Source organism: Lissotriton vulgaris, chromosome 8 (assembly GCF_964263255.1).
Source record: "Lissotriton vulgaris chromosome 8, aLisVul1.2, whole genome shotgun sequence".
NCBI classification, from domain to species: domain Eukaryota; kingdom Metazoa; phylum Chordata; class Amphibia; order Caudata; family Salamandridae; genus Lissotriton; species Lissotriton vulgaris.
Genome location: NC_141696.1, coordinates 346,750,977 through 346,765,335, shown reverse-complemented (window position 1 = coordinate 346,765,335; position 14,359 = coordinate 346,750,977). Strand labels below are relative to the sequence as shown.

General features: G+C 43.1%; 1 protein-coding gene across 1 annotated transcript in view; it reads left to right on the top strand.

Annotated features, from left to right (window-relative positions):
- Positions 1 to 14,359, top strand: part of LOC147697032 (amine oxidase [flavin-containing] A-like) — an 805,659-nt gene that overhangs the window by 730,427 nt on the left and 60,873 nt on the right. Inside the window, exon 9 of the mRNA XM_086933275.1 lies at positions 8,005 to 8,101. Within this exon, the coding sequence (XP_086789401.1) occupies positions 8,005 to 8,101 (97 nt within the window). The remainder of the gene's footprint in view (positions 1 to 8,004; positions 8,102 to 14,359) is intronic.

Genomic DNA, 14,359 nt, shown 5'->3' with positions numbered 1-14,359 from the left:
AACACAGAAGTATTTCTCAGCAGTTCAAACTGTTAGAGTTCTTTAAGTGGTTCTCAAATTTGTCAGGATATTTTGCTTCACTGAACCTGTAATTCTTCAGTTGCAAACCTATCGTGCCACTTGAAAGGATCCCCAGCTGCTGTGATTTTTTGATTCTCTGAGCAGACTGAAAGCCATGCTGTTACAGAAGGATGTGGCCTCAATCTCAGCCCAGGAGACTTTTGCAAGGTCTTCGGCTGAGATACAGGCGCTAGTACAAACAAACATCCGGCTCCATTTCGGAAAAATGATACATCGTACCTTTAGCATGTCTGATTCTAGTGGGATAGTGCACCTATATAAGAGCATAGGTTCTGGACTACTAAGCACCTTTCTGATGATCTTCTAAGCTATTCCATCATTTATACACTCCGTATTGGGAAGCGTTTTTGGAGGGTTTCAGCTGGTCCTACTAATTGTAGTGGGTAACCTGGTTTTAATTTTCCTGCTACACAATGGACGTCTCAGTTTCCAAAGAGATGGAAAAAGCACTTCCGGTGTGAAATTGCAGTGAACGCATGGTACTCCATCTGGGGCCACCTCAGCTTCTGGAGCTAAGTGAGCATTGGTTCCTTTCATTCAGATCAGTCTGGGTCGACTGCATCTTGCCTGTGATCCACTTTCTATTCTGCAGATATGAATACATGTTGGATATATGCCTGACCCTTCCATCGGTTGCGCCACTGGACGTTGATGTACTACTGGACCTCTTAAAGGCCCACGTGTTACAGTGTTCTCAGCATATTCCAATGTTTTTTTTTTAGTTTTTTTTTTTAAACCTTTATTTGTGTAAATGGATGCATACAAATACGGGTATACAACCCAGGGGCCGGCCACAAAACAAACTGGATAGCACCATTATCAATTAAAAGCACGGAGTGGTTAAGCGATACTACCTAACGCTGCGAGTCCATGATACTGACTAAGTGGAACCACTCGACATAGGATCAGAGAAGGTTAATTTTTATATATTGAGAGAATAAAGGATCAGTTGTATAAGAAGCGGCCTGGTGTACATGGCGGGGAACAAAACCAACTACATCATAATAGTAAATCCACAGATCAGTAACCAGAAAGGTCCAAAGCATGCAAACCATAGATGCCCTTGCAGTTCTTCATTGGTAGTGTCCACTCGCAATCTCATGTGCCCAGAGACAGACAGAACAGCACTCCCAAAACAGTAAAAACCACCAGGGAGACAGATAAAGTTGCAATCATTATACAACCCAACCCGGAAAATAAGAAAACAAAAATACTAGAAAAAGGGAATAGGGGGACTCCACGTTACTGTACCCGCCCCACGGCGGTAATGGCGATCAATAATGCAAATAGCAAACTTGCGTAGGGGCGGGGCAGCTAAGTCAGAATAAACAGAGCCGAAAGTACCATATTATATATAATGCACAAAAGACACAAAAAAGCCATAGAAACAAATAACTATCTAATAGACCCTAATACACCCACCCCACCCTGCACCCCTGCAGAAGGCTACGGCCTACCCCCCCCAGCAGCCTGCCTGTCGCCCTAATTATGAACCCGAAATATAGAATGAGACAATATAGGGAAAAAGAAAGAGAAATAGAAAAAGGAAGACCTGGGGAGAGGAAACCATGTAACAGGAAGCACGGCCCCCGCCCCCCGCCCACACAAACCATTAGCGTGGCCCAAAACAAAACTGGCAAATTTTCGGGTATCCATACATATTAAGAAATCGACAAATTATCACTATTTGGGGCAGTCCATAAGTCCGTGCACCGAATAGTAGTACCCCGGAGTAAGAAACGGGCTCACCCCAGTCCTTTCTTGGCTAACGCCACGATGTACGTCGATGTAGTGGGCATAAAACAAGGCGATGTGAAAAGGCCGTGGAGAAGTCGCTGGACGGTCAATGGAAGCAACCCACAGGACCTCCTCCGCCGATAGCAATGCAGAAGCTGTTTACGGCAGTCATGTATACCAGTGTCAATGGTCACCAGCAGTTCCACCTGCTTACATATCGGAACATCACTACCCCCACCAGAAAGCGGGGAACAATCAGCGACCACCTCGGGCCCATCCGCGTCCCCAAGGGACGACCCGGGAGCAATGGCGGCCATCACATTGTCTTGTACACAAGAATCCTGGGCCAAGGTCAGTTGCCAAATCTTCAGCACTTGCAGGATGTCGCCAATCGTGGGTTTGCGCTCACCGTGCAGGTCCCAGCGTAGTACAAAGGCAAGGAATCAGCATCCCGGGGCGTTCCACAGGACATGGCGTCAGCCGCCATTTTGCGAATACAGCGCCGTCCCTTCGAAACCAACTCCAGGGGTGGGCTCACCTGCAGGGCCCCCACGGGATCCCCCTCAAGCGCACAAACAACACCCGCAGTGCAGAAATGAGAACCACCAAAAGAGGGGGATCCGCCAGCTCCACTGCTCCGCTGGAATCACTCTCCGCCACCGAGCGGTGAAGTCCAATGGCCGGACAAGCCAGCAAAGGGGGGAGCCACCAACACGGCATCCCCCACACACAACTTGTCGCCCACCACCTCTGGAGCACCGGACGGTAGTCCCAGGCGCGTTCAGTTGCCTCCGGGCTCTTCGCACATCGGCATCTTCCGGCCGGCCCCAATCCTCCACCCGAGGCCGCCGCCGACACCGTCTCGCCGGCAACTCGCTGAAGGCGAGGCCCCGGTCTCCACCCCAAGGAGGCCGCACTTCCCGGGAGGACGCCGCTGCGGACCCACTGAGCGCCGGGTCCACCAGGATGGATGGTAAGTGTCAGCAGAACTTCGTATATAAATTGTTATCCTTTTTGGGCAGGATGTGTGGCAGGATAGTCGAGTTTGGGCAGGGAGGCCGGTGGAGCTGAGCTACCGTGCGGCCATCACGATGTCGAGCTTGGCTCCTCCCCCAGCATATTCCAATGTTGATGCCAGTATTCTTAGAGCCTCCATGGGATGCTTCAGCTCCTGTCATAACAGACACTGGCTCTACAACAAGCACAGAGGTTTCAAGTGTTTCCTCCGCGGCTGCTGCAGGAATTGAAGATGATAACCTTTGCTTCATTGACCTGAAACAAGAGGTGTTACAGGGACTGTCGTCTGTGAATGCAAGCAACAGAGATGTTGCGTCTCCCACACAGGACACAAACATTTGGCTCTTCGTGTGATGGGAACAATTCGGCCTTTTAAAACAACAAGCCAGAATTCGAAAACATAATTTTTGTTTTATTTTTCTGCCCTGCTCTCACTGAGCACTATCGCTTTCGATGTGGTCTGTTGGTTTAACAGTATGTTGACTATTTAGAGGACTTATAGAGCTTTTGTAACATTTGCATCGTTTGTCACATATAACATGTTTTTAGATGCTTCTAAACTCGTTTTTTATTACCATGTTTTTATGGCTGGCATTTTTTAGCATTTATTAATGTTATCATCCTTTGGATGAGGAGTGAGTGTTATGAGCCCAAATGTACCTTAATATAGGCCTAGGTTGCTGCAGGACTTTTTACCTATATTTGTCCTGCTTTGCTATGCATAACGGCTCTTGGGCTGACTTTTTACCTAGTTATGTGCCGAATATATGTCATGTTGTTTTCTTCGAAGACTAGCCTAATTTATTATGCATGAGGATTCTTAGTGTCATATCCTAATCTCCTGCCTAGGACATGCACAGCAGGATTACCATCTTTTGTCTAATAACTCTGTACAAAAGACACGGCTACCGTCATCCTTCAACAACAGAACCACAGCACCATTACAATTCTAGGTAAAACCCCTAAGAGTACCTTTCGGGTATAAATGAACCACACCTTCACTGGGCACCAAGAGGAGAAGCTTCCATGCTGACACAAGATGCTGAAGTCCCTGCACACAGAAACTCCCGCATGCAGTGGTCTGACATCCTTCGCGGGTTGTCCAACTCAAGACCAAGATGTGGTCCTTCATTCTGTCCCATCAGGTAAAGAGGTTGGCTCTTTCCTAGGGGATTCTTGGTTTTACACCCACATACATGTAGGGTACCTTTAGGTACACTTAGATAGAGTTTGCACCTTAGGGGTACCCTCAATTACTACCATGTATCGATATGCTACCTTTTATTTACTTTGTTGGTGCTTGTAATCTTATATATCTGTTTCTGTCTAATGTTTAAACAGAAAACATGGTTTATACTAGAATGCCGCTGGTTCAATAAATGCTTTTTGAAAACGTCACCAACGTTTGCTCTGTGTATCTCACTGGGACCAAGTGAGCATGAGTGACTGAGCAAAAAGTACTGTACTGTTTCCACAATCCCTGAAGGATCAAGGGTTGCCATGTTCAATAGTTGCCAGAAACTATTCACTCCTTGGTAAGGCTAGGGGACTTATGGTGGCACTGTGAGCTAGCTAGTCTAAAGGCTAACATATCCTTTGGCGGTGTCTGGAATCATTACGGACACCAGTCCTGTAGTTTTTGTTGTGCAAACGTGCAGATGATATCTATTTTTAGGAACTACACAACAATATGGTCACAAGTCAAGATTTCGTTTATTTTGATTTAAATTATAATTTATTCCCACAATCCGCAGAGATCGTGTATGGAAAGAAAAGTCCTGGTTTACAATTAAAAGTAGAACATTCTAACTGTTAATACCAGTATGCAACTAGTTGCAAGGGCACTTGTTATTGGCTATATATGAACAGTTGGGATAAATACAGAGGCAGCAGGTGCAAGCTGATTTTCTTGAATGCCAGTAAGCGAGTAAGCGTGTGGTATTTATTGCCTCACCTGTGCAGGCAGTGCAGGCTTTCACCTGGCAAACTTGTTCTTTAATACATATTCCGGCGTTAAGCATTGCTTTCTTTGCTTTGTAAGAACACTTGGTGAGGCAGATAAACCATCTTGAATGCAAGATGTGTTTTGATATATATTGTCTCCCCATGCCGACATTTTAGCCTTTCATTCTCACAAATAAAAGCTTCACTGGTACTTGAAAATGTTATATTCCAAGAGAGATTGGCAGGTAAGGTCAGTAGCACCACAAAAACGAATTGAAAAAAAAGCACTAATCAGACATGGGCTCTCAAGTTGTCATGGCCATTTTTCAGACCTGGAAGGGTAATGACAGCTGGTGTAGCTGGCAGAAAAATGTGTATGACATGCTTACAATGTACTAGGAGTGTCCCTTTTTACAAAGAAAATCAACAAAGAGAGTAAGTCAAGCATTTTAAGTGTGGAAATGCACCTATATGGTTGCCAGTCAGAATAAAACCAATTAATTTTTTATATAGTGTATTAACAGAAGGAAACTGAGGGACATATTATCAAGGGAGATTATTGCCCCTTTTACGGGCGTTTTTGGCCGAAAAACGGCGATACTTTTATCGCCCAATTAGCAAGCTGTCGCTAACAGCAGTTAGCGACAGCTTGTAGGCGATAGCGACCGGTTTGGGGCCCGCTTTGCATGTCAGCGATATTTATCGCTAAGGACATGCAAAGTGGGCGTACCCAACCTGTTAGCGACTGAAAGCAGTCGCTTACATCGCTATCGTCTATTATCAACGCAGGCGTAGCGTTAAAAAAATTCAAGCGCGAATATCGCAAAACCTAACGCCTGCTCTGACTGCTTCTTAACCTGTATATCCAATGGGAGTTGGATATTCAGGTTACGACCCTATTGGCGTTAATGCCTGAATATCTCTGGATTCCCAGCGATATTCACGCATTTCGCCGCTATCGCCGGATATTTTATCGCTTTAGAGATAAACATTGCTAATAGCACGCTATCTCTGTGATAAAATCCGGCGATGCGCGGCGATAAAAAAAATATCGCTAAGCTCATTTAGCGATAAATATCGCTAGTTGGTAATAATATGCCCCTGAGTTACTGGCTGAGGGGGGTGATCCACTATTCCCGCAGCAACCACAATTCTTGCCAGGGTGAAACACAAGCAAACCCCAAATTAGCCTGTGCTAACCCGCTGGTAGCTTGGCACAAAAGCAGCCAGTATTAACTTAGAGGCAATGTGTAAAGTATTTATGAAGCACTTCATACAGTAATAAAGTGAAAATAGATCACAAGAAAAATCCCTCACCAATTTAGAAAAATAGATTAAAATTAATTACATTATTTGATACCAAAACAAATAAAATGAAAGTACTAGAACTGGAGATATGCAATTTGAAATGCTGTAAGTAAGTATAGTGCCTAAAAGCACAAAACGCTACTTGTGGCTATCTGGTCAAGCAAGACCAGTTGAAAGTCACAAGTTCAGGCCAACTACAATGGAGCACAGGTTGGATACAGAGACCAGGTTAGACCAGCTGAAAGAGTTACCTAAAAACTCTACCAAGAAGAGTCCAGTTCGAGGTGGAGGGAGCAGGAGTAGGAGCAGGGAGAGCTTCACAGATGGTTGTCACTGTAGCGTGAAGAGCAAGCCGGGCATCACAGACGGTTGTCACTGTAGCATGAAGATCCTATTGGGTATCGTGAACTGGAGATTCACTTTGGCGATCACTGTAGGCTGGTGATGTTGTAGCGCGAAGAGTAGCTCTCACATTGCAGGTTGTTGCTGACCATTACTGTAGGGCGAATAATTGGGTTCACTGGAGCTTCGCATTGATAGTCAGTGCATACAGCAAGATCCTGTCACAAAGAGGCTCGTTCGAGGTCGCAAAGAGCCCGCAATTTCAGGATTTCTCCTTTTCTTTGAGAAATGCTCACCTGATGCCACACAAGGGTCCAGAACCTGAGGGGCACCTCTTGGGGGTCAGGAACTCACTCCAGCAGAGGCAGCTGGACTAAGGCACATCCAGGCAGCAGATCAGCTGGGCAGAAGCATGTAGCCTCTGGAGCTTATTATGTCCCTGTAGCTCGGAATAGGTCAGTCAACTGACCCTTGGAGTCACTTCAGCATGAGAGGGAGGATGCAGGTCCACTCTTACTTCCAAGCAAGCCAGGCAGGAAGCATCAGAGTAACAGGGCAGGAGCATTGGAGTCCTTCTAACAGCAGAGCACCACAACAGTACTTTTGCTGTAGGGTGTAAGCCAATCTTACTATGTTTAAAGGAAAGAGCACAAGCATGTTAGCATTGGTAGTGATAAAGCGCCCAGAGTCCTAAAAGTGAACCAAAATGGGTTCAGGAAAGTGTAAGGAGAAGGCAAAAGGTTTGGGGATGACCCTGCTGAAAGGGCCAAGTCCAACATTAACACTATCTATAAGGATTATGTATGAAAAATAAAAGGCATGGGCTAGGTTTCAACAAAAACCTTCCACTTAACAGCTAAGCTTGCTAACCCTTTTGCCGCAAAAGCTGCTGCTGATCAAATCACTCTGTTACTATTACAATTAGTTGCATGGACCCTGGTTATTTGACATATATAAACATTTGGCAATAGCCTATAGATACTTCGTCTTCAATGCCATTTGGGTTGTGGGGCTTATCGCCTCATCAGTGCAGACAGTGCAGCATTTGATCTATGTAAATAAAAGCTTCGCAATTTTACCAATCTGTTTTTTAATGTTTCCCTGAACTAAGTATTCCAAAAAATATGGCCAGTGAGTTTAGCAGCAGCCCAAAGATAAATACGAAAAAAAGAACAGATCGGCCCACCAGCACAATGAAGAGACATATTTTTAAGGTGAATGTGCACTAGCAAAATTCCTCCATTCACAGTGAATACAGTTAATTGCAAAAGTGAGCCAAATACTGTATGCTGTGGTGGGAAGAATCATAATTTGAATGACAATTTAACAGACTAATGGATGAAGACACATGACCCAAAGTGACCTTTATGTATGTACATACATATGCATTTTTTAAACAGAAGTTCTTGGTTAATGCCAGACCTAAATAGAAAATATGGAAGAGATTGTTGAAAATAAGCAAGAGTGAGAAGTGATGTTGAAATATGTGGAATAACTCAAACATATCAAGGCAATAGGTAAAAGCCAGACACTGCAAATGACAAGTTATATTGTCTGTTTCTTTATGTTTAACAGATTTGTGTGGACTGATGATAATGGAAGACGATGATTGTCCAATTGGACTCGCTCTGGATGATACCAAGCCTGATGGATCGTTTCCCGCCATAATGGGGTAATTAATAATAGCTTCAACTTAGCATGTGCTATTTGGATGTCCCTGAAAATACAAGTTCCATGGTTAAGTTGCTATAGTAGAATGTGGCAAACTTTTTCAACCAAGGTTGAACATAGCATAAAGGTGATTTATGGTGAACTGCAGATTATACCTATTAAACATTGAATGCTACCCACTTTGGGTTCTGTAGGACGTTCTCTGTAACCCACAGCTACTTCCAGAAAACAAACCTTTGTAGGTGACCATCAGTTGTATGTCAAAATAGCAATATCAATGTCAATCTGCAGATGCACAGACTCCAGAATATTAACTTCTTTTTGAGTTTGAAAAGCTTTATTTAGAGCAATAATAATAACAAATGACATTAGCAGAGATGAATAAAAAAGAAAAAGAAAGCAATAACTCCTAAAGAAAATGATGTCATTGCCAATGTCAAACAGCCGAATAAAATCATTTTTTGATTTTTAAGGGGGAAAGAGAGAGAAGAGGGAGGGGGGAAGGAATAAGGGAGGGGAATGAGAGAAAAAACATGTTACAACAAGGCAATACTATAAAACAAAAGTAGCGGCTAAAGTGAAAACACTGCAAGAAAGAGTAAAAAACATGTTAAATATGTAAAACATTGCAGTAATCAAAACTGTAAAACAGTATTGAAGATCACAAGGAAGAGAGAGAAAAATCTTCAAGGAGGTGTAAAATTTTCGGAGTTAATGGGAGCTGGCTGCTTCTGAGCCAGATGATCTAAATATGTAGTAAGGGGTAACCAATACAATTCTACATTACGGGGGGTTTACAGGAAGAAGCAAAGGAGACATCTAATCTATGGAAATGACATAAAGAGTTCCACCAGTGATGCATGGAGACATTAGTGAGGGACTTCCAATTGGAAGCTATATGTTGAAATGCAAGTGCAACCATGAGATCAAATAAACCAGCTGAATGTGATGGGAGAGATAGAGACTCAGAAAGACTACCAAGGAATAGGATAGGGAGTGTGAACGGAATAGACAGTGAGAAGACCTTGGAGATGCAAGACCAAAAGTGAGTCTAAAAGACAGAAACTGTAGGACAGAAAAAAATCATGTGCAAGAGATCAGCATCAGAAATATTGCAAGTCCAACAATCAGAGGTAGAAGAAGGGGTAAAACGAGAAAGAGAAAGGGGAGAGAAGTAAAGTCTATGATAAAGAAAGAAAAGAGATTGAGTAAGAGCAGCAGACCTTGAGACTTTCAGGACTTTGGACCAAAGTTTATCCCAAGTGGAAATCGGCCAAGAACATCCCAAGTCTCTTACCCAGGACATCTCTAATTTGGACTTAACTCTGTCCGGATTGGGGGAAGAAAAGAATTTGTAAATAAGAGATGCCTTGGGGGAGGTGGAGAGAAGAGCAAGAAGAGGAGAAGAAGCATTAGTGGGGGGTGAGGTAGGAAGAGAATAGTAACGATCAAAGATAATCCCCATAAGAAGAGTATATTTGTGCAGAAAAGAACGGGGACACTGAAATTGGGACTGAAAAAGGGGAAAGGAGCACCGCGAGACACCGTCAAAAAGCTAGGGTGAACCCAAATAACACCCTTAAGTCTCCAAGAAGACCAGAAAATGGGCCTATTATGCAAAATAATCAGTGAGTTGTACCAAATGGGTAGAAGGAGGAATGTTTCACGGGTTATAAGTTGCGGCGAGAATAGAGGCTTAAGAAGAGAGGAAGTGAATTTAAACAGAGGAAATGAGGCAAAGGGGGATTTGGAAGGAAATCGAGTAAGTTCTTCAAAGGAGAAAGGAGATAAAAAGGATCGTTCAATATGAAGCCAAAGGGGAGAGAACGGGGAAGAATCCAAAGACAGCCAGCGTGAGGCCTGACAGAAAGAGAAGGATTTGTGATACAGGCAAAAATCTGGGAAATTAACACCCCCATTCGCTTTAGGCCTACGCAAGGAAAGCAGAGAAATTCTAGGGTGTTTGTTCTTCCAAAGAAATTTCGAGATAGAAGAGTCGATACAATTTAAATATAGGGCAGGAATATGTACAGGTAATATGGAAAATATATAAATAAGTATATGGGCGATCATCATCTTAATGGAGTCAAGTCGACCCCACCAAGAAAGGAAAAGAGGGTTCCAGGAAGAAAATAACTGATAAATTCGAGAAAGAACCGCAGACATATTCAATTTAACGGAGACGGAAATAGAATTAGAAAACCAAACACCAAGGTATTTAATTTTAATGCTATTCCAGGCAAAGCCAGTAGAAGAGAAAAGATGAGGGAGACAAAATTTAGTGAGGGGAAGAATTTCTGTTTTATCGGAATTAATCTTATAACCAGAAACACTCAGATCGCAAAGGGGAGATAGATGATTCAGGATCAGAAATAAATAAAAGAATGTCATCGGCATAGGCAGAAAGTTTTAATTGGTGTTCTCCATAGGGGAAACCTGAGATGGAAGAATTCCGACGAATAGAGGATAAAAAGGGTTCAAGGGCTAAGACGAAAAGAAGAAGAGAGAGCGGGCAACCCTGACGGACACCACGTTGGAGGGCAAAAGAAGAGGAAAGCCGGCCATTCACAAGAACCGAAGCCTTGGGTGAAGAATATAATAAAGAGATAAGAGAAAAATAAATTTAGAACCAAAACCATGCCACTTAAGTGAAGCAATAGAAAGGTGCACCTGCTTAATTTTATCTATTAGTGCTTCCTGATAACTTAGTAACTGTTTTAGGATGGCGCTGGCAGCTTGCCGGCGCCATCCTAAAATAAAACAGGAGTGGGGCAGAGGGCAGAAGGACAGAGGGCAGAAGGTTAGCTTCATTAGGAAGCACTAATAGATAAAATGAAGCAGGTGCTCGAGCACCTGCTTTATTTTATCTATTAGTGCTTGCTGATGAAGCTTAGTAACTGTTTTAGGATGGCGCTGGCAGCTTGCCGGCGCCATCCTAAAATAGTTACAAGCTTGAAGCTTGAACTTTTGCCCCCAGATCCGTTCGCTCGCCGATTTGCGGATTTTCGGCAAATTCGCGGGAGTTCGCGGATTGCGAATTTGCCAAAAATCTGCAAAATCCGCGAGCGGAACGGATTTTACACTCACACTTATTTAGGAATGAAAGAGGTGAAAAATGAAACTGGGTGATCCTCCTCCAAAGACTCCGGAAGGCCATAAACACAAAGGTTATTCTGCCTGTTTCTATTTTCCAAATCCTCAGTGTGTTGATGTAGGGCAGAGACCGACTTCTCCAGGAAAGAAATACGTTGAGAATTAGATTGGACCACTGGGACCTGTTGTTCCACAAATGAAATCCTAGCATCCATTGAAGACTGTTTGTCCTTTATAAGTTGCATGTCCTTGCTAGTATCCTCAACAAAAGGGTGTTGAGCACGAATTTCCTCCAAAAGTAACTCCATAGACATTGAAGAAGATGATTTATCTGGTGATGGAGGATCTTGCTTCAAACGTTTGGAAGAAGCGTTAGGGCGAGAGGATTTGCTGGAAGAAGAGAGCGTTGAGGAAGGACGAGTTGGAGGTTGTCCCGCCATTTGATCCACAGATGTTGAGGGGTTGGAGGACACTGAAACAGACAGAACGTGAGGGGAATTGGAAGAAGCAAAGACAAACTTTGGTTTGCGCAGTCTGCCCATACGAAGAGAGTTAGTATAAATTGCGTCTGTAGACAACGATTAAGGTGCTCAGAAGCTCAGAGGGGTGGACAAAGGAACAAAAATGAACTTTATGAAGACATCTTGACAACCAAGGCTTGAGATGCGAGGCAGCACTAAAAATGAGCTGAAGGGGCACTACCTCGTTGAGAAGGCTACAGAGATGTATATAATCTCTAGGCAATTGCTGGTAAAAGTCACAAAAATGCATAAATCACATAAAAGGAAAAAAGAAAGAAGAAAAGAGAAAAACAGCTATTTATAAAGGTGTGGGGCAAAAAAAGTAGCAAATACAAGGCACATAGTCCAACAGGATGCCCAAAAGAGAGAGTAGAAACCCAAATGCCGAGAATTCACCACACTGTCACAGTTGTCATGGAATACATCGTAGAAAAATACTGAAGGTTGCACATTTTGGTGAAAAAAGAGCAATTGCTAGGAAATAACAAGCATATGAGCATGAAGGCAATTTTATAATCAGGCATGTCCCAGAGTAATGAGGCAAAATAGGCAGCAAAGCAAAACAAGATGGCGGCTGCTGCTGACAGGAAAATCTGCAGCATCAAAGTCAGTGCAATGAAGGCTTATAACGGAAGTAGCCATAGGCACCATGAAGTAAAAGTACTGGAAAGAGCATTATCAGCTCATAAGAAAAGCAACAGAGGCAAATGGTGAGCTTACATTCGGGGAAAGCATTATGCGTTGACCGCGACTCGTAATTCAGCCGCGGGACGACGTAAAATGGCGGCGGCGCTTCAAAGGAAAAGCGCAATGTCAACAAACTTCACCAATACTGCACAGGGACACATAAAAAGAACCTTGCTGAGCTCTCCTTGAGATCCGGTGCAGGAAACGATCCTCCAGGATGTAGAGCGGTCACGGTATCCGCTGAAAGTACCGCAAGGACATCCCGGTGCGGCGGAGCTCCCTCACAGTGCGGCCATCTTTGTCGGCGCCAAAACCACGCCCCCCAGAATATCAACTTCTAATATATCTTCAGAAGCATATACAGGGAGGTGCCTATTTTCTATTCTTAATTCCAATCTGTGTACCTTAGTTATATGTTGGGAGTCAATATAAGTACTGGTCAATATTAAAAACCCAATAATTTGTTAGAACACCAGACTAACACCCAAGCAAGAAAAAGTTATGCAATACCATCCTCAAAAGTAGTTTTTTTGCCATGCATTTGCCTTAGTTTCATCATCCTAAAATAGATGTAGGAGCAGGTAGGCACATTTGAGGGCAATCAAATCAAATATGCCATGTTTGATAGCATTGCTGTATTGGTAATGTAAGTGACAGCAAGAGAGTGAAATGTCTGACGTTTTAGCTTCTCACCATTTCAATCAGACAGGTAAAAGGGTTTCTCTTGGTATTTAGTTTCAAGGATGACAAACGTTTAACAACTGACATTCAATTCATCTCACTAAATAAACATACTGTGTGGTGTTTGGTACTCATTAAGTCTGCTCAGGGAATTTAGGCTGATATGGTTTGCTCTTTTAACTCATTCAGAAGGATGAAGGCCTAACAGCTGTGCCTGATTTCCACTTTAGAAAGTCACAATTGATCTTGTGGATGAATCGAAGTTGAATTGCAAGCTGTTGTTCTGTTATAGATTAATGAACATTAGTGGTAATGTTTTTTAAGCTTTGAGCGAGATGGATGAACACCGATATTCAGCTGTATATTTTCCAATAGCTGAATTGAGAAGTGAAAGCTTTTAAGATTGCTCAGTGAATTAAATGCTCACCATTGACATCCAATATGATCTGCAGGTCCCAGATTAGAATGTTTGTGTATAGAGGTTAGACTTGTTTGCCACTATATATTCTTATATTTGCCTGTGTGGCTTGTTTCAATTGGTAGCCATTGTATTATCAGTCCAATTGGAGTGATGAGATCAAGGTATTTACTCACAGAGCCAAAATGTGTCACTTTGTGCTAGACCACATTCAGTTGTTACGTATACTTGATGAATGCTAATAAGAAATTAGTTTTCATAAATCAGTTTTTTTGAGGTCAGGACCCGGGTTGAAATGTTTGGGTCCTCATAGTCATCTCACTTGAAATTGGGCACTCCTGGCCATTCTATTTACAGGAGAATAGAAATGTAGGTACTCTGATAGAGCTAGATTGCAATGCAACATTGTTAGAAATGTGGGGATGTTCTGTTCTCTCGTTTCGCCAACACATTTAGAAGTAGTAACTGCTGTTTTTTAATCTGTTTTTAAGCATGCAGCCTCAGCCTCAGCTTTGCCCGTCCGTAAAAAAACCCTGTCAGTCAGGGGCGCCACTAACCCACAGGATGTTAGAAGGCCTTTAGTTTTATGCTGGACCTTCTGATGCTGTGTCTGCATGGGGTTTTCCTGCTTTTCACCACAACGTACAGCATGGGTATAAAAAACAAATATCAATGTGTATGATACGCTCAGCACATCAGGTTCATTATAATATATTTTTTTTAACTTTGCACCATTTTGGAGGATTGCCTTTGAATAAAGTAAAACAATGCATGCCATGGTAGGGTTGGCGATACCAAAGGGGATGATGGATGGAGCACTTGAGCAAATCAAACACTCACCCCCAGTCAACTGATCTGG